We start from the raw sequence: 22,724 nt of genomic DNA, 5'->3' as shown, positions 1-22,724 counted from the left end.
AGCTTTTCCGGTTCCTCAAGTCTCGTGCTGAAAATGTTGGATTTTAATACACATTGGGTATTGTTGCTAGCAAGTTGGCAGATACTGACAAATAAATTAATAACCTTCTTCATATTAGTTTTAGAATAAGAAGCTAACGACAGTATTGTTGTCTCCGAAATCTCGATGGTCCTGAGATTATTAAATTCGTCTGCTTCCGGTGATCGAAGATGTCTTCCAAATCGAAGAATGTGAGGACAGAATCGGACATAGAGAAATACCGGAATGAATCTAATTGGAAAAAGGCGGTTGAAGTAGCAAAATCGATTGAGCATAAATCCTCCGATTTGGGTGAGCTCCTTGCTTTTGAGAAGAAGCAAGTAAAGTGTATTATTTTCAGTACCCTCTCTCTTTCTCCCCCCCCCTCTCTCTCTCTCTCTCTCTCTCTCTCTGTGCGTTCTTTCTGCGGAAAAAAGTCTGCATAGGAGCTTGGTTTGCTAGCCGAAACCTGTAGTTTATGCGGTTTTCTCTCACTTATGATTATATATGTATATATACTTATATTTGTGCCGATTAACTCTCCATCAACACTGACACTAACAAATTGCAAACAGAGTTATAAGTATTCATGCCTTTTTTTTTTATTACCCTTTGTTGGTGGCAAGACTCACAGTAAAAGTGCGGTGTATCAGATGTTTTCACCCATTGCCTCCCAGAGCGCCCAATATATTGCCCTCTCAGGGATTGGCTTGGGCGTCGGTCATTGGTCTTTTGCCATTTTAAATTTGAAAAAGACCGACACACATGGGTCTTAATCCGTCAATTGACCGATATATATGCAGCAGAGTCAGTCAGCTCATCTTATTTTGGCGAAAATCGTAAACGAAAGGACTCGCAGCAAGATTGGGATTTTTCTTAAAACAACTGCTGTCTTGTTCTTTCTTTTTTTCCCCTTCCTTACTTAATTGAAATAAATATGGTGGAGACCAGACAAACAAAAAGGGAAAGAAAAATGACTGTTGCAGGTAAGACCATTGGAAAATAAACAATGAAATGAAAAATTGAATTGAATTTTCCTCTCATTTGTACATTGTAAACAGGTTTCATAAGTTTCTCCTCACTGCCGTAATGCACAATTGCGGCAGTCGCGTGGCGGAAGGAAAAAATTTTTCTTGACTGATTGGTTTGCAAAATGACTATTGATTCATGGCTGAGTCAGTCAATGGACCTCTAGTGGACAAAACCCAAGCCAATCCCTGCCCTCTCAAGAACCCTTAAATTCTGGAACGCCTGCAATGCTACCTATGATTCATATCTGTTTCCATTTCTACTGGCTTCCTGCTAGGTTTAAGCATTGATAAGTTTGATAAACTCGCTGAGCTTAATTTGTAGAAAATTTTCTTTTTCTTGTCCCTATTTTATTTTGTCGTTGTGCTGTTTGTTTGCTTGTTTGTTCATGTGTTTGCTTATATATATGTCTTTTTTTGTTTTTATCATTATTAGAATTTTGTATTCGATTTAAGGACAGGTTGTAAGAAACGGCGTAGCCTTAAACCTCTATCCTTGGAAAATAAAGTTCCATCAATCCAATGAAACCACTGCGACAGGAGGCAAAGCTCATGTTTTTTTTAGAGACACGTCTTGCAACGTTGAAAATGAAACTCCCTGAATCATGATTTCAGCTTCACTGGTGTTGCTGGTGTATGGAGAGAGTCAGCTGGAAGAGTTCCTTCAAGAGAACGTCCCAGATGAGAAGAGCCACAACAAGGCCAAGGTGCAGCTGAGGGCAGCAGAGGATCAGCTTCACAGGGCCAGCCAGGCCGGTGGAAAAGTAAGTACTAGATACTCAAACTAAAGGGTCTGAATTCTACTGCTTGGTGACAGCCTTACAGTTTCCAAGTCATCATTTCATACCTCGCTGTGGCATCAAAATAGTTGGACAATTCCATCTGATCTACCACCGGCACCCCCAGCCCCATTTGCACCCCAATGTGTTGTTTGTGCATTGTTCACTAAATACAATGCCCTTATCTTTTAAAAATATACACATATCAGAGCTTATTTTCTGCCAGAATTATCACTGCAGTGGTCGTTGACTATGTGTGTTTTGGCAGTGTTTAAATTCATGTGTGTGGCAGATCACCGTACATTTAAACCAACTTGGTTTTATGGTGTGCCTTATTTTTTTAAGGGGCGCAATTCTCTAACATCTGTGAAATCAACTGTTCCGTACACTATTCTTTTACTTTGGCTTGGTCCTGTATTTATTAAAAGAAGACTTGAAATACCCTTGTCAGGGTTCGACACTAGCGGGGGCGGGGGGCGGAACGCCCCAGAGTTTTGTGTTCCGCCCCAAACATTGCCGAAGCTTGGGGCCCACTCCGCCCCAGGATAAATTCCAACAATGACAAACCGAAAATTCTAATGCCAGAGCCAATCACTAAAAATCGCCAGTCAAAGTCGTCACTGAAATTTGCGTTACGATCAATGCCGCAGTCAAGAAAAAAAACCATTGAAATCGTCGAAGGACAATGCCGCAAGGGAAATAACTCCCAGATTGCGCTCTTTAGCGTGAGAGATAAGTATCGCCTTCAAATGCCAAACGCAAAATGTGGCGACACATCCCTGGTGTAAAAAGACATGGAAATGAAGATGAAGAACAGGGTGGAGAGAAATGAAAAAAGGAGACCGATGCAGCCAAAAGCGCGAAGCGCTGTCGTAATTTCAATGTCAAATGGTTGAAAGAATTTCCCTGGCTTCAGTACGATGAAGAAAAACAGACAATGCATTGCCGCACGTGAATAGTGAGAGTGGGCCCCAGATTGTTGGTTTCCGCCCCAGCAATTTCCATCTCTGGGGCCCAGGCCAAATAAGTTAGTGTCGACCCCTGCTTGTAGAGAAAAGGTCTCCTTACCTGATTAGGCTGATAGTCCATTGATTGTTGTCAATGTTGTTTTGTACAGATTACAATCCAGGCTCAGTTATTGCTTGCAAAACTGCTGTACACTTATGGATCATACCAGGAGGCTCTAGACTTGCTGAATCGTGTTGATCTGCATAACATCGCTCTCACCTCTGCGCACACGCGACTCTTCCACATTGTGGCCGAGTCCTATGCTGTCAAAGGTATGTATGTCTAGTAGGTGATGTGTGTGTTGAAACTTGAAACTGTGATTGATTGATGCATGTTTGTGTGTGTTTCCTAAGAATTCATGACATCATTTTCTTTTCGAATATGTTTTACATAGCTACGTATTCACATTGAATAGTTTTGACACGTGGAAAAGTTCAATCAGTCTAGAAACCTGATTCTTAATCAAGGTCTCCCCTCTCAACAGGGTTTTGCCTTGAAAAAATAGCCGCACCGAGTAGCAGCAAATTCAAGGCGGCGGAACACGAACAGAGCATCCTGAGCTGCTATGAGAAGGCGGGAGATCTTGCCATCCTGTACATGCAGGAGCTTGAGAAAGGCGTCACTCCCAATTTGTCCACCTCCAGTCTGTCTATGACAGACATAGGGTTGGGTCCACTGGTCGATCAGGCCATACAGCAGGCACCTCTTGCTCACATGAAGAACGGGTGAGTTGGACGAAGGTTTGTGTATAGATGGTGGTGGCATAGGAGTGGGAAAGGGTGTGCATGTTGTGCCTGTCAGTAAACACTGAGCCGTGGGTTGACCAGGGAAAACAGCGGTCCCCTCTCGCTCATGTGAAGAATGGGTGAGTTGGTGGAAGGTTTTTGTAGTGTGGTAGTTATGGTGAGGATTGGATAGTGGGATGGTGGTGTAGTACAGGTGGGATAAGGTTGGTGTGTGTTTTAATATAGACAATTTTCGGACATAACTCTGGCGGATTTGTATGTATTGTGAGAGAGAATACTCTTGGAAATATCGAGGCAAACTTTCCCAGGTGACATTACAGGCCAGTCACTGGCAAGGGGTGTGTCTTCATACATGCTCCTTGTCCACATGTGAAGACACACCCCTCGCTACTGACTGGCTTGTGTCATGTGGGAAAGTTTGCTTCATTGGGTCCAAGAGTATTCACTCTTTCACAACCCATACAAACCCAAAAGAGTTATTTCTGAACATTGTCTATTCCAGTGCTTTTCTTTTCCTTTTTTTCCCAGTGAGATAGACAGAGGTGTGAATCGCTTCAGAGAAATACTGAGAGCAGTGGAATGTCGCTGTACTCAACACGTCAGACTGGTTAGTTTTTTTTTTAATGATACATTACTTATATTAGCGCATCAACATGAACAATGTGTCATGTATTCAGTTTGCAACCATGTGCATGGAACACTCAAATCACCATTGGAGGCAAGGCCAGTCAAAGAGGAGTGAGTTGGGGCTAGTCTTTCGGATGAGACGAAAAACCGAGGTCCCTTCGTGTACACTACATTGGGGTGTGCACGTTAAAGATCCCACGATTGACAAAAGGGTCTTTCCTGGCCAAATTGTATAGGCATAGATAAAAATGTCCACCAAAATACCGGTGTGACTTGGAATAATAGGCCGTGAAAAGTAGGATATGCGCCGAAATGGCTGCGATCTGCTGGCCGATGTGAATGCGTGATGTATTGTGTAAAAAAATTCCATCTCACACAGCATAAATAAATCCCTGCGCCTTGAATATGTGCGCGATATAAGTTGCATAAAATGTAAAAACATTTTTTTTAAAACTCCCTGCGCTTAGAACTCACGGAATACGCGCGATATAAGCATCATATTGATTGATTGATTGATTGATTGATTGAAATAAATAGCCACATAAAAACTCTAAGGTTCGCAGGAGACAGCAGTGGCCACCCCCTATCAGAAACAGCTCCTCACCTCTGACAGGTGGCGTACAAAAAAAACCGTAGAGTTATTTACTATGAATTATTGCTCCATGAAAAAATAAGTTGACGTTGTTTCTTCTGTGTTGTTTTGGGGGGCACTTCGTTTTTTATATTTTGTATAAAAAATTTTTTTATTTTAGAACTTCATGATTTTTTTGTTTTGGATTTGTACTTTTCGCTTCTTTGTCATTTTTATTCTTTGCAAGTTTTATCCAGCAGAACCTATCATTTAGCATGATTTTCAGATATTAGCCCGCCATTTGGCGGAAGTCCTGATTCGAGGAGTCTGTGAGACAACCTACAAACCCATAGACCTGATGTCGCGCAGCACGCAAGCCAAGGGACCCAAACCTCATGTCTACTCTGGTGAAAGGTAAAGTGTAAAGTTCAAGAACATTCCGCCATTTGATTATGTCCCTAGGCCACACAAACATAGTTTACGGACTGAATACAATTTCAAAGGCAAAATTATCACTTTTCAGCACAGTTTTGCCTCAAGCACACCCACAGTTCTCTCTGTCTTCTTCTTCTTCTGCGTTAGTGGGCTGAAACTCCCACGTACACTCGTGTTTTTGCACGAGTGGAATTTTACGTGTATGACTGTTTTTACTCCGCCGTTAAGGCCAAAAAAAAAAGTAGGTGTGGTTACGGTAACATAGCCACAAAAAAATAGGGTAGGTAGGTAGGCAATCACTTTTTTTTTTAAACTTTTTTTTCTAATGTGTACAAATTAAACCTACTTGACAGGGAAATAAGTGTGCGACACGGTCGCTTTCGCTTTCATTGCGTTTTTTGCACTCGTTTATTTTTTATTTTTTTTTGACAAATGTAATAAAAAGTTATAGGATCGGCCCCTAAAAATAGGGTAGGTCGGGTTACCGTAACCACACCTATTTTTTTTTTAGGCCTAAGGCAGCCATACGCCGCTTTCGGAGGAAGCATGCTGGGTATTTTCGTGTTTCTATAACCCACCGAACTCTGACATGGATTACAGGATCTTTTCCGTGCGCACTTGGTCTTGTGCTTGCGTGTACACTCGAAGGGGGATAAGCCACTAGCAGGTCTGCACATAAGTTGACCTGGGAGATCGGAAAAATCTTCACACTTAACCCACCAGGCAGCCGCGGCCGGGATTCGAACCCTCGACCTTCCGATTAAGAGGCCGACGTCTTACCACCCCGCCACAGTGCCCGTTGTTCTCTCTGTCTGTAAAGTTTGATATTTTGGAACAGCTTCCATGCATTTGGGACACTTTTCTTGAATTTTATTGGGTGAAGAATAATTTCTCTGCTATAAGCAATGAGTTCATGCCACTATGCTTAATCCTCTAAAGACAGTGTGCCACTGCATATGTGGTGCGGTGATATATGAATACGGTCTTATGCGATCTTCCCATTTGGATGATGGGAAAAAAACTTGCGGTGAACAAAAATACTGCTTTCTTTGCAGGTTTGTACCAGCAGATGTCAGTGAGGAAGCATTGCTGTTGTTGCTCATTGCAGAAGCTATTGTGAGTATTTTCCTTTGCTTGATATAAAATCAGGTCTTAAAACTGAGGGAGTAAGAAAATGGAGATGAATTGACAGACATTATCAATAGAACATTTGGAAAACTAAAATGTGGGGTCTGTACTTGAAAAATTTGAACGGTTTTGTATTTGTGATTATAACATAAAACTGTTAAATATAATGAAACGTCACTGTTTTTTGCGAATTTGTAAAGAATTTTTTCCCGTGTAGAGTTCCTTTTCTGAAGTTTTGTTTTTTCTTATGTTGGATTTTGTTGGTTTGTTAAGTAAAGTTTCGTTGAAGTTAAATACAATGCGACATAACTTCACAGATAATAACCTTTGCATTTTTTTCTGTCCAGGCAACAAGAGAGGCTGTCCTTGACCGGTCAGAAGAGGTGAAGGTCACACGAAGCTTGGCCTTTGCCAATACTTGTTCCATCTACGACCTTCTGACCATCATGCTGGTCCGTCGCGCACAGTTCCAACTGCTGTGTGAGGTGTGTGGTTTACCACTGTATGGGTGATTCAGGGAGAGAGACAGATAATGTGTGTGTGTGTGTGTGTGTGTGTGTGTGTGTGTGTGTGTGTGTGTGTGTGTGTGTGTGTGTGTGTGTGTGTGTGTGTGTGTGTGTGTGTGTGTGTGAGAGAGAGGGGGGAAGGGAGAGAGAGGAAGAGAGATTTTCTATGTGGGGGTGTTGTGTGTGTGTGTGACCGTTAAGCTTTATTTATTTTCATTCTTTTCCTTTTTGCTACAGCTCAGCTGTGTTTTTGTTGTTTTCTGGACAAATTCCATGTTTCCTTCAATTTTTGAGTCACTTGAGAAAAAGTGACTCTATGTAATCGGTTAGTCTGTCCGGCCGGCCGGCCGGCCGGCCGTAGACACCACCTTAACGTTGGACTTTTCTCGGAAACTATCAAAGCGATCGGGCTCATATTTTGTTTAGTCGTGACCTCCAATGACCTCTACACTTTAACGATGGTTTCGTTGACCTTTGACCTTTTTCAAGGTCACAGGTCAGCGTCAAAGGAAAAATTAGACATTTTATATCTTTGACAAAGTTCATCGGATGTGATTGAAACTTTGTAGGATTATTCTTTACATCAAAGTATTTACATCTGTAGCCTTTTACGAACGTTATCAGAAAAACAAGGGAGATAACTAGCCTTTTCTGTTCGGCAACACACAACTTAACGTTGGGCTTTTCTCGGAAACTATAAAAGTGACCGGGCTCAAATTTTATGTGAACGTGACTCATTGTGTTGTGAATAGCAATTTCTTCCTGTCCATCTGATGCCTCATATAATATTCAGAACTGCGAAAGTGACTCGATCGAGCGTTTGCTCTTCTTGTTGTTTGTTTTTCTTACAGTCTTTTGACCGAGCCTTGAGGTTTTCATATGAAGAATTCCACATATGGCACCAGCTGGCTAACTCCTTGATTTGTGCAGGAAAGGTGAGTGCAATCAGCGAAAGCTGTTTTGTTATATTTTTAGATTGATAATGTATATATCAGAGTTAGCATTTGGTAAGCAGTCTTTTTAGAAGGCCGTGTCTGTTCTTTGTAACGTTTTCCTTGCATTGTTCAGTTAATTTGATATATTTTAAGAATTGACCGATGATAGAAGAATGCTGCTGCTTTCAGGTACAGTCATGTTTGCACTATATACATTCAGTGATTCACAGACTCTGCTTCTTTTCCTTTCTTTCATGGTGTTATACTATGTACATTTATCAGATTTTTCTTCTTGTTTTACATTATGTGAATGTGTCTGCTTATACCATGCCTTATTTGTTTTGTCTGAATTCTTTGCAGTACGCCAGAGCATTACTTGTGCTGAAGGAATGTCATAAATTAAAGCCCAGAAATCCAGTGGTTCCGCTGCAGGCTGCCAAGCTCTGCTACGAATATCTGCACATGGTGAGAAAATGGATAAAACACTGGGCCATTATGTTTGTGGGGATTGGGAGCCTGTGGACATTTTTATGAATGTTTCATGTGTGTGTTCATGTTTGTGCATAATTGTGTGTGTGTGTGTGTGTGTGTGTGTGTGTGTGTGTGTGTGTGTGTGTGTGTGTGTGTGTTGTCCACACATGCATGTGTTTGTGTTTGTATTCTCGCACTCACAGACACCTTTGAATTTGAGAACACATTAGCCTGAAGGAAGGAACAATTTTCAATGCTTACTGTATTGTTCAGCATAAAAATGTACACAAGCGCAGGGAACCCTGTCCAAACGCTGTCATATTTTTTGTGTTTGCAGTACGAAAAAGGGATCGAGTGGTCCAAAAAAGCCATCAACATCGGCAACGATCATCCACTGTTGCCGCGTGCCCATCTGGCTTTGGGTATTGGTCTCAGCATGCACGCTATGGAGGTTCGAGTTCAGGCAGAACGCAGGTCATTGTATGCAGAGGCACTCTCGTCTTTCAAGCAGTAAGTTTTGTGCTGTTGATCGGTGCCCCCTCTCCCTTTTTATTTTATTTACATGTATTTTTTGTGTGACCTCAACAGGATATTTTAGTGCTCAGATGCCTTGGCTGAGCTTGTGATGTTTAAATGTAACTTTCTTCACGTTTAAATCATCTTGTGAACCACCATATAACTGTCCATGATTTTACATGAAATAAGAGCATCTTTTCACTTGGTTGCATATCGAAAATCAACAGGCTGGCTGCTTTTTGTGCAGAGTGGAAATTTATTGTGACACCTACAGTCTGTGGAAGAAATGTTAACTCTATCAAGCAGCCTTGCATGCAACTGAGGTCCAAAAAAAAACCAAAACAAAATCTCTATCTTTGCCACATGCATCTGCAACTGCAAATTAGTCTTTTGTTTCTCAAAAGAAATGAGGATTAACTTTAAAAAGGTTTGAGAAATTGTCGTTTATTGCGATAAATATTACCTCCTCAGATCTCTGTTGTTTCTGTTCTCATGTTGATGTGTAAGGCATTGAACGCACTGTGACAGAACATTGACTCATACGGTTTATTCCATGATGATGGCTGACGGTTTCTTCAACCTTTCAGAGCACATCAGTTAGACCCTAAGGATCACCTGGCTACTTTCCATGTTGGACTACAGCTGGCTATTCTCAGACAGGTACAACATTTTAAAACTATTTTTGTATTTCATCACTGTAGGTTAAAGCCAAGCCAGCACAAGTCAGGTACACTGTCACTGAGACAGATACATCATTTCCATGTTTTCATGGTTCATCGCTTACAATGCAAAAGGCTATTAAGCACAAGAAAGTTAGCTATGCTCTTAGAGATACGTCATTTTCAGTCTGTTTTCATATTTTATCCCTCACCAGGCAAAAGCCAAGTAAGCACAAAGAGATGTTATTATGAAGAGTTGCCCTCAGCTTTTATTTTGTATTTCAAGCTTACGGCCATTTGCTTCTCCATCATTTTGTTTTTTATGTGTGTTTGGTGCAATTTGCAAGCCAGTGCGATTTTTCCTTTCTCAGGAAACTGTTTCCGGTATTTCGGTCTGAACATCCACTTGACATGCATGGTTTGTAGCTAGAGAGTAGTCGGGGGGCTCTTGGGACAAGAGAGACTGGTGTAGAGCAACGACTGTATCTGTTTATGGTTTTGTTTATGTATCCGATTTTGGTTTTTCTCTGGATCCATTCCCAGTAACTCTTCCTTATCTTCTCCAGTGTTTTCAGCGTTTATCTCCCTTCCTTCGTGTGGCGTCAATCCATATTCCCGTTTCTATTTTTAGAAGGTCACTGTCGACAACGCTCAATCCATTCCCGTTATACTATTTTTCCCTTTGGTCTCTGAAACTTGAAGGTACATTCACAGGAGCTTGTATCCAATCGCTGGTCGATCATTATTTACTCCTTATTCCATTTATTTACTCCTTATTACAGTCTCCTTACTACTACTATTTACTACTACTATTTACTACTAAATAGTAGTAGTAAGGGTAAGCATGCAGCAGTAAATAATAAGCATGCAGGAGTAAATAATTATCGACCGGTGGTTGGATACAAGCTCCTGTGGTACATTCTTCTATCATGTTCACCTTCACAAATCTGTCCAGGGTTTGACATGAGATAGGAGCATCCTTCAGCGTTAACACATGCCGATAGGAGCATCCTTCAGCGTTAACACATGCCGATAGGAGCATCCTTCAGCGTTAACACATGCCGATAGGAGCATCCTTCAGCGTTAACTTATGACGATAGGAGCATCCTTCAGCGTTAACACATGCCACAACATCATCAGCCTGGCTACTTCCTGTGCAGCGGACATTTACACATTAACATGCTTCCATTTGAAACTTCGAGGTCTTCATCGGGGATTGACGCCCGACAAAAGCTAATTGAAGCCCGACGGAGCGAAGCGACGGAGGGCTTCAATTCGACTTTGGGAGGGCGTTAATCCACGATGAAGACCGAGAAGTTTCAAATGGAAGCCTGTTAATGTTATTGTAATTCAATCTGACGACGATCTCTTTCCTGCTTTCATGCGGTTGTAAACAGACAGTATTGGTTCTGTTCTGTTCACACACTACTTTCAGTCCACCTACCTGCAAGGGTCAAGTCCCAAGAAATATGTCCTTGTATTCCTATCGTATCACTCTGCTCCTGTTTTGTTTTCTTTCACACACATTTTCCCTTCTTTTTTGACGGGTTTCTGGACAGCAAACTCTAAAACAAATTCTTTTCATCACAAAAGCGATCTTTGGAATTGACTGACGTAGTCCGGAAGAATTCATGCATCAACTTACGTCACGTATTCGACGTCATCACTTCGCATACCTTATGTTCTCGGTATTTCGTTGGCCTTCATATTTCCTACTTGTAAAATGACCCTCAAAGCTAACCGAGACTAGTTGAGGCTGTATCAATGCGCCTCACCAGCAGGATGTTGATGGATTTTTTAGCGAGTGGTTATCGACAATTGATGACCGGTAATTTTTAATGAGTTGGGGCATTCTGACCAATCACAGGATCTGTTTCATTAAAATGCAAACTTGATTGAATTACAATTTGGGTTGAACTCATTTTGTAACTGACTTCCATGTCAGTCTGTGGAATTCAGAAAACAACATCGTTCTGCACAGAAAGTAGGCAAGATGTGGATTTGTGGTATGAATCCCACGTGAAAGGTTGCTCTTATTACATATAGAAGTCTGGACAGATCTGCAGCAGAAACCATGATTGTGCGCGGGGAAGGATCTAGGATGGCATCTTTAACTGTTTAAGATATTTATTAAAAAAATGGATTTTGATTGCACCAACAGATCCCAGAGGCCATGCACCATGTTCAAATGGCATTGATGTACCAAAGCGACCACATCCATTCTTTGCATCTCTTGGTTCTACTGCTAACGGCTCAGAAACAGAATGAAGAGGCCCTCATGCTGATTCATGCTGCGCTCGAGGAATACCCTGAAAATCTCAGGTAACGGCTTTCACATTTGAATATTTTCAAATGTTACAATTAGGCCAGTGGACAAGTTCCATATATATATGTGTTAGCGATTGAATTCAACCTCCTTTTTGAGGATTCCTGCCAGTGAAATCTAATTTTTAGTCTCCTGAAAGCCCATGTTCCGCCTCCTGAAATTTATGAATCCTGTTATCCTTGTCTCTCTTTCTTTTAAGGTTCTGTCAAGAATACACCTGATTGCGTGGGTTCTATTATTGGCTCACGTAAGTGTAGCCTATGCGATGCTAACTTTTGTCTGTCTGTGCGTGCGTGCGTGCGTATGTATGTATGTACTAGAGGAATACCCGGCTTCGCCGGGGTGAATCGCGAGACAGAGACAGACAGCGTGGCGGTTCACCACAATCACCTTTGAAGGCGAAGTCCTCTCAAACGGGATTGAGAATTTTAGAGCTTATTTCTAAGCCCTATATTATCTGTTATGGCTTCTCAAATGCCAGAACATACAGACAGACAAAAGCCGCCAGACCCCATCACAAACAGAACTCTACAATCCACAGGTGTTGCCTCCACACACACACACAGACACAGAAGCCGTATATATCTATCTATCTATAGATATATACGACTTGTGTCTGTCTGTGTGTGTGTGTGTGTCCGCGATGCCAAGCCAAAGTTCTCGGTGGATCTTTTTCAAATTTGGAGACCGTATTCAGCTACACCCCGGACACAACCTCATCGATGAGATATTTCAACACGTGCTCTCAGCGCGCAGCGCTGAACCGATTTTGGTTTTTCTCTGGATCCATTCCCAGTAACTCTTCCTTATCTTCTCCAGTGTTTTCAGCGTTTATCTCCCTTCCTTCGTGTGGCGTCAATCCATATTCCCGTTTCTATTTTTAGAAGGTCACTGTCGACAACGCTCAATCCATTCCCGTTATACTATTTTTACTCTTCTCCAGTGTTTTGCACGTTTATTTCCCTTCCTTCGTGCGGTGCGCCGGCAAAGCCGGCGTACACCCGGCAAAGCCAGGTCCCCGGCACAGCCGGGTATTAGGCTCGACTTCTTCCCGGCGAAGCCGTACCCGGCGAAGCGGGTATTCATCTAGTATAAATATATAGAGATAGATGACAGTGGATTTTTCGATAAATAGATTCGACCTTTGCACTTTTACAGTGAGGACAACTTACGGGTACATGCAAGGAAAGCCCACAACTTCTAAGGCGAACAACTCTGCAGAGTCTGCTGTGAAGGGCGACGGTAGTCTCCCTGTCACACTCGACCCCCTTTGAATGAACTTTGTCCCCAAAGTTCCGAACCATGGACCCGCCAAGCTTAGGTCCCTCCCAGGTGGAATGGGAACAGCACGAAAATGATTCAGTGGCCTGAACATTTCATGTAGAGATAGATGACAGTGTATTTTTCGCGTGGCTATAAATTGATTCGACCTTTTCACTTTTACAGTAAGGACAACTTACGGGTGCAATGAAAGCGTTCTGGACAGTGCAGTGACATTCTAAAAATAGTAACGTAGTAACGGGAATATGGATTGACGGCACACGAAGGAAGGGAGATAAACGCTGAAAACACTGGAGAAGATAAGGAAGAGTTACTGGGAATGGATCCAGAGAAAAACCAAAATCGGTTCAGCGCTGCGCGCTGAGAGCACGTGTTGAAATATCTCATCGAGCAGGTTGTGTCCGGGGTCTACCTGAATATGCCCACCAAATTTGAAACAGATCCATCGAGAACCTTGGGCGTGCATCGCGGACACACACACACACACAGACACAAGTCGTATATATATATAGATGTCTGTGGTAGAAACTTTAACATTTGACTGAACACCGAAATACTAATTTTACCTGGTTATTATCCAAGCAACAGCTTTAAAATATTGAAGCAATGATCAACATTTCGTCGGCACGTATGTAGTTAAAGTGTGTATCCAAAGAAAACGGGTGGTGGGGGGTTTTGGGGGGTAAAAACAGCTGACTGGTTTGTGTCGTGTGTGGTATGTAGACCAGGTCTGGGGTCAAGGTTAGGTCAGATCGCGTGAAGGATTGTGGTATAGATATAGTTATCACCAAGCTGCAGTTCGCTGATTCGGAGAAGACGATTTCACATTGTTCGGTTTCGTAGCTCCAGAAAAATAGATAAAGAAGATACCAAAGGAGATTTCCTACAGGTTAATCTGCACAGCGTGTTTCCCAGTGTCTGCGCGAGGAAGCGCTGTCGAAAGCGCAGTGTCGATCTGTCAATCTGGCAGTCGTGTCCCCGTAAGTAAAGTAGGCGACAGACAGACAGATCTAGATCTAGTGTCTCGCACTCTTGCACCGTGTCACTGCTATGCTCACTGTGTGTGTGTATGTGTGACGGAGTGATTGAGTTTGTGTTACTGTTTGTCGATTTTTTACGTGAGCCTTGAAGGCTTCGCCTCTTGTTGTTTTCATTCCTGGACCTGGAAGTCTACAAGACTCTACAAAGTCTGCTTGGCTTCACCACTTCGATGGTCAACGCGTCAAAGATTTTCTGCTTTCGTCTTAATAATAATAATGATATGGGAGATTTATAGAGCGGTTGACGTTCTCTAAGCGCTTTACAATGAATTGGTGAGAGGTCAAGGCAGGTGAGGTAGCCCGCACGTTGAACATCTCTCATGCTGGGTATTTTCGTGTTTCTATAACCCACCGAACTCTGACATGGATTACAGGATCTTTTCCGTGCGCACTTGGTCTTGTGCTTGCGTGTACACATGAAGGGGGTTAAGTCACTAGCAGGTCTGCACATAAGTTGACCTGGGAGATCTGAAAAATCTCCACTTTTAACCCACCAGGCGGCAGGGACCGGGACTCGAACACACGACCTTCCGATTAGGAGGCCGGCATCTTACCACCATGCCACTGCGCCCGTCTTGTGCCATATCAAGCACTGGTGTGTGTACTTGTTTTTGATCATTGATTTGTATCTCCCAGCTTGCTTCTGACCAAGTCCAAGCTAGAGGAGGTGTTGCTTGGACCAGAAGAAGCCCTCACCAGCTGTCGGCGGATGATGAAACTGTGGAAAGACATCCACGAGATTGAGGATGATGTGTGAGTGGGTATATAGCATGTCAGTACTGTTGTAGTGTATTAGAACAAAGAGGCTTGCTTTGTCAGGTTTAGTTTTTAATTACCTGTTTTTTGCTCTGGATGTTTTATTTTAAAAAACCTTTCGTATATCTGAAATGATCTGTCAAATTATTACATGTATTATTTTTTGGATATGCGAAAGTGCAGGCTTTAAGTTTGACCTTTCATTTGACCTGGAGTGTTTAATGTAAAAGGTTCTCTTTGATCTTGTAGTTATTAGTGTGTGCAAAAAGGTTCTACTTGGAATGATGAAAGTGGTACACTTGCCTGCAAGCAGATACTATTTGATTACTTCCCTTTACTCATGGTAAAAATCAGTGGAGAAAACACGTCTACTTTCTTCCCACTAAAGTGCAAGAGTTAATGTTGGTTTAAACAGTGTTTAATTCAACAATTCATAGATATAATAGATAATGAGCATGGTTAGAATCAACAACAAGCTACGTTATAAGCTTGTATAAGCTTATAGTGTTTATGTTAAGAGTTAATGTTTATTTCCATGAATTGTGCTTTATTATCAGCAGAGAAGCTTTCTGTTTAAGAACCTGTATGCCTCTGCTTAACTGCCGTCTTATCAAAAAGTGTAGTAAAGTTTGTCACAACAGGGATTCTGACGGGCGATCAAGAGCGGTGGACAGGAACACCTTTGACAAACGCAGTCTGGCACAGCTGACTATGAACGAGTTCAGCGATAGAGGGTCAGGTAAGTCGGTAAGGGCTGGTTGCAGTTTTACTTGAGTTTTTAAAATGTAATAATTGTCAATCATACAAATGCAGATTCAGATTTTTATTTTATTTGACTTTTTTTGTTGTCTTTCCTGTTGTGTACATGTATTCCCCTCCTTTTGGATAATTCCACTTGTCCACCTTTCAAAATAGCTGGCAGAGGAGTGTATTGAACTGCTTCTTTGATGGACTTGGCAAATCATGCAGGTTCTTGTAATTGAAGATGTTAATTTTATTGACTTTATTAAATTGTTGATGTTCTCATAATATTGATGATGTTGATGCTGATGAGCGTGCAAAGATAGCTTGCACTCAATACCTAAGTAATAGGATAAAAAAGAAGTCTTCTTGCCAGATTGTTCATCTGTGAGGTAGAATAAATTGAAATCATATTTTTCCACCACAGGTTCCATACGGGCGGAGTCAGTGGCAGCGTCAAGAATGGAGCGAGCGTTATCAGAAGTTGCATCGTCTCTGAACAGTTCCTACATGCCGCGCGCTGGTTCACAGCAGTCCTGGTTACTTCAGGCGCAAATCTGGCTACAGCTAGGTACTTGTGTTCCATGCATGCAGACAAATATGCGTTCCTAAATCACACATTCATTCATCTTTAGCAAAAATTCCTCACATTTGGTATTAAAAGTCTTTTCCTTGTGAAATCTACTGAGTTTTTTTTTCTTCTTAACTGCTGTTGGTGTGTGCAACTTCGTAGTGTATTTCAGGACAGGTATTGTGTATATGTGGAATTAGAAGCAATATTCTGTGGTAGTTGTGCAGAAACAAGAAATTCCTCCGAGGTAGGAAAAACACCCCTGTCCTTACCATTCTCACTGCCACCAACTGAGAAGGTTATTTCCCTTTGACCATTAATATGTCCCTCTATAAGTCCTTGTAGAATCTTAATCCACCAATAACTCCCTAACCGTGTGTTTGACTGGTCCCAATTTTTGTAAGGACCGTCTCAGGAATGTATAGAACCTGTTCACCAAGTTTGGTGACGATCGGTCCGTTCATTCTTGAGATCTATATGCGAACACAAACACACAAACAAACAAACAAACAAACACATTGACCGAATCCTATACACACCCCTATACCGGGGGTGTAAATACTTAAATGCGATACAAGGTACAGTCTTCGTTGCATGGTGTGTCTTGTAAATGAGACCGTTTTCATTGTGTTTCATTTCCAGCGGAACTGTACCTAGTGTTGAACAAGGTGTCAGAGGCACAGGCTTGTGTTGTGGAGACCAGTTCCATGTTCCCCTTGTCACATCAAGTCTACTTCATGGTGAGCTTTCAAGTCTCATTATATTATGTTATACTCTTACTTTCTGCCTATGTCTTAATCCCAAGCGCAAGACAAATTCTTCTATGTGAAAATTGAAGCCAATAAAATTTGAGTTGAGTTGAGTTGAGTTGAGTTGAGTATTGTTATGCCTTCTGTATTTTCCTCATGTCAGGATGCTTGCTAGATTGGTAGTCAGCTTTTTTGTTTGTTCCCTTTTCTAACCAAAGACTATGAAAGTATTGCTCTCTGTTTCTGAACAAATTATCCATAATGATTTTTGTTGCGTTGTTGGCTCTTTCTCATTAAGGCTTTTTGTTCATGTTCTGAGAATTAATATAACTCAATTTCTCAAACATGTTTTTAAGTGTGTGCTGTGTGTGATTTCAGAAAGGGCGAGTGTTAGAACACAAGAAAATGTACCTGGAGGCCAGAATCTGTTACGAGAATGCCATTGCCATCAACCCTGGACACACAAAGAGTCTGCATCACCTGGTAAGGGAAGGTAGAAGTTAACACTGGTGATTCTTCTTTCACTAGTTTTTGTCCATGCAGAACTTAAGCATTAATCTTTGCATGCAGGGTCTGTGTAAATACCGTCAAACCTGTCCATTACGACCCCCCCAAGGGATCGATTAAAAGTTGTTGTGACAGACAGGTGGTCGCTATGGGAAGATGAATTCTTCTTCTTCTTCTTCTTCTTCTGCGTTCGTGGGCTGAAACTCCCACGTACATTCGTGGTTTTTTTGCACGAGTGGACTTTTACGTGTATGACCGTTTTTTACCCCGCCATTTAGGCAGCCATACGCCGTTTTCGGAGGAAGCATGCTGGGTATTTTCGTGTTTCTATAACCCACCGAACTCTGGCATGGATTACAGGATCTTTTTCGTGCGCACTTGGTCTTGTGCTTGCGTGTACACATGGGGGAGTTCGGACACCGAGGAGAGTCTGCACACAAAGTTGACTCTGAGAAATAAATCTCTCGCCGAACGTGGGGACGAACTCACGCTGACAGCGGCCAACTGGATACAAATCCAGCGCGCTACCGACTGAGCTACATCCCCGCCCTGGAAGATGAATTATATAGGAAAAGAACTCGTCGGGGATCTTTTGGGATGGTCGTTGACGGCAGGGTGCCGCTTTGGAGAGGTGGTCGCAAGGGCAGGTTCGACTGTAGTTTGGAGTTTGAATAACAGAATCAGACTTTCTAAGCAAATTACTTAAATGAAATTCTTTCTTTTCTTTCTTTATTTGGTGTTTAACGTCGTTTTCAACCACGAAGGTTATATCGCGACGGGGGAAGGGGGGAGATGGGATAGAGCCACTTGTCAATTGTTTCTTGTTCACAAAAGCACTAATCAAAATTTTGCTCCAGGGGCCCGCAACGCAGCACAACACATTACCTTACTGGGAGAATGCAAGTCTCCAGCACAAAGGACCTAACACCCCTTACATACTGCTTGACTAAAATCTTTACAAAAATTGACTATATTTTATACAAGAAACACTTAACAAGGGTAAAAGGAGAAACAGAATCCGTTAGTCGCCTCTTACGACATGCTGGGGAGCATCGGGTAAATTCTTTCTCGTCCCAACCAATATGGGACTCCCCCTAACCCGCGGGGGGTCTTAAATGAAATAAACATACAAGTCGCGTAAGGCGAAAATACAACATTTAGTCAAGCTGTCAAACTCACAGAATGAAACTGAACGCAATGCAATTTTTCAGCAAGACCGTATACTCGTAGCATCGTCAGTCCACCGCTCATGGCAAAGGCAGTGAAATTGACAAGAAGAGCGGGGTAGTAGTTGCGCTGAGAAGGATAGCACGCTTTTCTGTACCTCTCTTCGTTTTAACTTTCTGAGCGTGTTTTTAATCCAAACATATCATATCTATATGTTTTTGGAATCAGGAACCGACAAGGAATAAGATGAAAGTGTTTTTAAATTGATTTCGATTTAATTTTGATCATAATTTTGATCATAATTTTTATATTTTTAATTTTCAGAGCTTGTTTTTAATCCAAATATAACATATTTATATGTTTTTGGAATCAGAAAATGATGAAAAATAAGATGAACGTAAATTTGGATCGTTTTATAAATTTTTTTTTTTTTACAATTTTCAGATTTTTAATGACCAAAGTCATTAATTAATTTTTAAGCCACCAAGCTGAAATGCAATACCGAAGTCCGGCCTTCGTCGAAGATTGCTTGGCCAAAATTTCAATCAATTTGATTGAAAAATGAGGGTGTGACAGTGCCGCCTCAACTTTTACAAAAAGCCGGATATGACATCATCAAAGACATTTATACAAAAAATGAAAAAAAACGTCTGGGAATATCATGCCCAGGAACTCTCATGTCAAATTTCATAAAGATCGGTCCAGTAGTTTACTCTGAATCGCTCTACACACACGCACGCACACACACACAGACACACATACACCACGACCCTCGTCTCGATTCCCCCTCTATGTTAAAACATTTAGTCAAAACTTGACTAAATGTAATAAAAACATAGGCTCCTCATAACGCAAGACTCCCAACCCTACCCACATGCACGCAGGCACACTTACTCATACCTAAATTATAGCTAGAATTTGGGTGTGTTTATTTTTGGTGTTTTTTTGCATTTCTATTTGTTTCTTAGCCCCCCAGGACATCCCTAACCCTGCCTCTGCTCTTTATGCTTCACCCCTTTTTTTTAAGATGAGGTCTCAATAATCAAGACATTTTTGTGATCCTATTTTAGGGGGTTGTACTACACAACTTAGGAGATGACAAACTAGCGGAGAAGATTCTTCGTGATGCTATCAACGCTGACCCTACCTCTCATGCATCATGGTGAGTTTTCAGTTATCTTGAAATTGTGAGTCTTTCAGTGCTTATAAATGCCAACAGTTAATGCTGGCTAAAACACTCAACTGAGCCAATGAGAAGATAAGAAGATGGCTGTAATGAGAAATTTGCTCACTAATGCCATCAATATGGTGATAACGATTCATGATAAAAGAAGTGATGAAATACACATTTGTTGTTTTTACTCTTTTTAGAGGCAGCTGCACTTTGTTATGAGGAGACAGGCAGTTTGTCTTCAGGAGACATTGAATATGGATATGATCTTGTTGAAGGCTGAGTATAGAATGTAAAGCGTATTCACTGAAGTCAGTCTGCATTATAGGTGAAAAGGCACTAAATCCAGGCTTGTTGCTGAAGATGACTGGAATAAAATCTATGCTTTCTGTGTTGATATGATTGATCAGATAACATTTCTGGATATTTAAAACCTTCAAGATTAGTAACATTAACCATTAATCGTGTCTACAATTGCAGTAATGATGATTCACAATGTGCAGTTGCAATGCTTAACACAGTAAACATGTCGTTTCAGGTACGCACTGGGTACAGTACTGCACTCTCTAGGACAATCATCCGCCTCCAGTGACTGCCAGTTAACCGCCGCCGGTCTGGAGGCCAGCAGTCCAATCGTCCCTTTCACAGTCCTCCCTCGACTCATGCAGTGACCCCCACCGACCATGCAGTGACCACAAGACATATTGAACATCATCTTAGTGCTGCTGACCAGAAAGCCAAACTTCCTTTAGTTTGCTCAGTGTTATTTGCATGGGTGGGATTCTTCCGGTATATTCCGGAAATCCGGATTCGTAATGTCTGTGGTGATCTTTTTTGTGTTGTTAATTATACAAATCCTTCAGCGTCTGGGGTTACTGTCTGGTCCAAACTTTGTTTTGTTTTGCTCTCTTTTTCTGAACAAATCATCCATGATGATATTTATTTTTAAAAATGTTTCTTTCTCATTAAGGTTTGTTGGTGGGTTTTTTAAAAAAATTTTTTTTACTCATATCTGCACTGCATATATTATTCTTTGATTTTAGAATTCGCATGCACTGGCATTCCTTTTCACTGGGCATATCGCAAATACTCATATTGTGACATGGTTAAAATAGGACACAGACGAAAGTGTTATGCTTAATCAGCATGCGATGATCATTACTGGATGTGCCTGCTAGTAGAACAGACCTGTACTTTTTTCACTCAGTCTGATAATGGTATTGTAAGTGCCTGCCTACTCTCTTGTACGTCGGGCATTGGATTTTTTGTAAACTTGGATTTGAAAAGTTGTTCTCAGCAATTGTCCTGTTGGTTTTAGCTAAGTCAGTTTGTTTTGTTTTATGTATTTTGATCAGTTAATGCACCCAGCCGTTCATAGACCCCCCGCGGGCTAGGGGGAGTCCCATATTGGTTGGGACGAGAAAGAATTTACCCGATGCTCCCCAGCATGTCGTAAGAGGCGACTACCGGATTCTGTTTCTCCTTTTACCCTTGTTAAGTGTTTCTTGTATAGAATATAGTCAATTTTTGTAAAGATTTTAGTCAAGCAGTATGTAAGAAATGTTAAGTCCTTTGTACTGGAAACATTGCATTCTCCCAGAAAGGTCATATATTGTACTACGTTGCAAGCCCCTGGAGCACATTTTTGATTAGTGCTTTTGTGAACAAGAAACAATTGACAAGTGGCTCTATCCCATCTTCCCCCTTTCCCCAACACGATATAACCCTTCCTGGTTGAAAACAACGTTAAACACCAAATAAAGAAAGAAAGAAAGAAAGCCGTTCATAGAAAATGTGAATCCCACATGATAACCTTCCCCTGCTCTTACCTCCCAGTGACCTGTGAGGATATGGAGACATGCGCTTTAACAGATACAAATTTATATCACTGTAAATATGAACTTTGTTTTATGTGTTTTTGGCTCACGAAGTGTAGCCTATGCGATCGTAACTTTGTCTGTCTGTGCGTGCGTGCGTATGTGCGTATGTGCGTGCGTGCGTGTGTATGTCTGTGGTAGAAACTTTAACATTTCGTCATTTGAAGACGTCACGTATGGCGTAAGAGGGTTAGACGTCACGCGAAGGAATGTCTCGGTCATTGTTATTTTGAGCGGGCCGAGACTATTTGGCAGTCGTGTCTGTAAGTAGGCTACATGCAGACAGACAGATCTAGATCTAGTGTCTCTCTTTCTTGCACAGTGTCACCAATGCTTACTGTGTGTGTGTGTGTGTGTATGTGTGACGGAGTGATTGAGTTTGTGTTACTGTTTGTCGATTTCTTACGTGAGCCTTGAAGGCTTCGCCTCTTGTTTTTATTGTTAAAAAGGGAGACGTTTTTATCTGTGATCTTGGAGGCGCCACAAAGTCATTTGCGGTAATGAAGACTAAACTGTACTAGTCTTTTTTTGTCTGTTAGTTAGTTAGTTAGCTGTTGCTTTTCGGGTCCAGCGGACCATAATAGGCCAAATCAGGACCCCTTTTTTGTCTGTGTTTCGCATAATGTAATGTAATGGTGCACTAGCTGCTTACTATGCATCGTGAGTCACTTGGAACTAAGTATGAGTATGTGAATAGTTTTGTTTGTCGCTTGGTTTAGTTGCTGTATGGCTGTACAGCGTTGCCTCTGACAAAAGGACATGCTTGGGACCAGCCAAAAGTATCCCTACATTGGAGATGTAGTTTAGTCAAGTTTATAGAGGGAGGGACAACAGGGGCTGTGTGCATGAGAAAGCGCCTTTCTGGTTGGTAACCAAGCTCTACTGACTAGGTCGGATTGATCAAAATCTCGGTAACAGTCTCAGGTCTTCAAAAAACCCACAAATACATGCATGTGAACAAATAAAAGAAAGAAAGAATTAATAAATAAAAAAATAAAAATAAAGAAAGGTAGTGCTCATTTTCCCGAAGAAGAAAGCAACCTGAAATTCATTCAGGGAAACCTCACAGGATGATAAGGAATTCCCTTGCCTTAGATTCCACGTGATTCAT

General features: G+C 41.6%; 1 protein-coding gene across 1 annotated transcript; it reads left to right on the top strand.

Annotated features, from left to right (window-relative positions):
- Positions 1–2: 2 nt before the first annotated feature.
- Positions 3–21,788, top strand: LOC138953796 (tetratricopeptide repeat protein 7B-like). Its single transcript, XM_070325705.1, has 20 exons — positions 3–330; positions 1,662–1,810; positions 2,943–3,105; positions 3,318–3,558; positions 4,108–4,186; positions 5,064–5,191; positions 6,268–6,328; positions 6,688–6,825; positions 7,698–7,781; positions 8,142–8,246; positions 8,590–8,762; positions 9,356–9,428; positions 11,589–11,749; positions 14,711–14,827; positions 15,472–15,569; positions 15,999–16,142; positions 16,785–16,882; positions 17,270–17,374; positions 19,636–19,727; positions 20,275–21,788. Exons 1-20 carry the CDS (start codon positions 210–212, stop codon positions 20,405–20,407), a joined length of 2,463 nt encoding a protein of 820 aa, XP_070181806.1. The 5' UTR covers positions 3–209; the 3' UTR covers positions 20,408–21,788.
- Positions 21,789–22,724: the final 936 nt, after the last annotated feature.

The sequence above is a fragment of the Littorina saxatilis genome, linkage group LG17 (assembly GCF_037325665.1).
Source record: "Littorina saxatilis isolate snail1 linkage group LG17, US_GU_Lsax_2.0, whole genome shotgun sequence".
NCBI classification, from domain to species: Eukaryota; Metazoa; Mollusca; class Gastropoda; order Littorinimorpha; family Littorinidae; genus Littorina; species Littorina saxatilis.
This window is presented reverse-complemented; position numbering and strand designations above follow the sequence as displayed.

What these genes read in the sequence shown, in the direction of transcription:
- LOC138953796 (XM_070325705.1), top strand. Translation starts at nt 210, where the DNA reads ATGTCTTCCAAATCGAAGAATGTGAGGACAGAATCGGACATAGAGAAA. An exon ending in GTACTCAACACGTCAGACTG is followed by an intron (nt 4,187 to 5,063) that starts GTTAGTTTTTTT and finishes CATGATTTTCAG; the next exon opens with ATATTAGCCCGCCATTTGGC. An exon ending in GTTCAGCGATAGAGGGTCAG is followed by an intron (nt 15,570 to 15,998) that starts GTAAGTCGGTAA and finishes TTTCCACCACAG; the next exon opens with GTTCCATACGGGCGGAGTCA.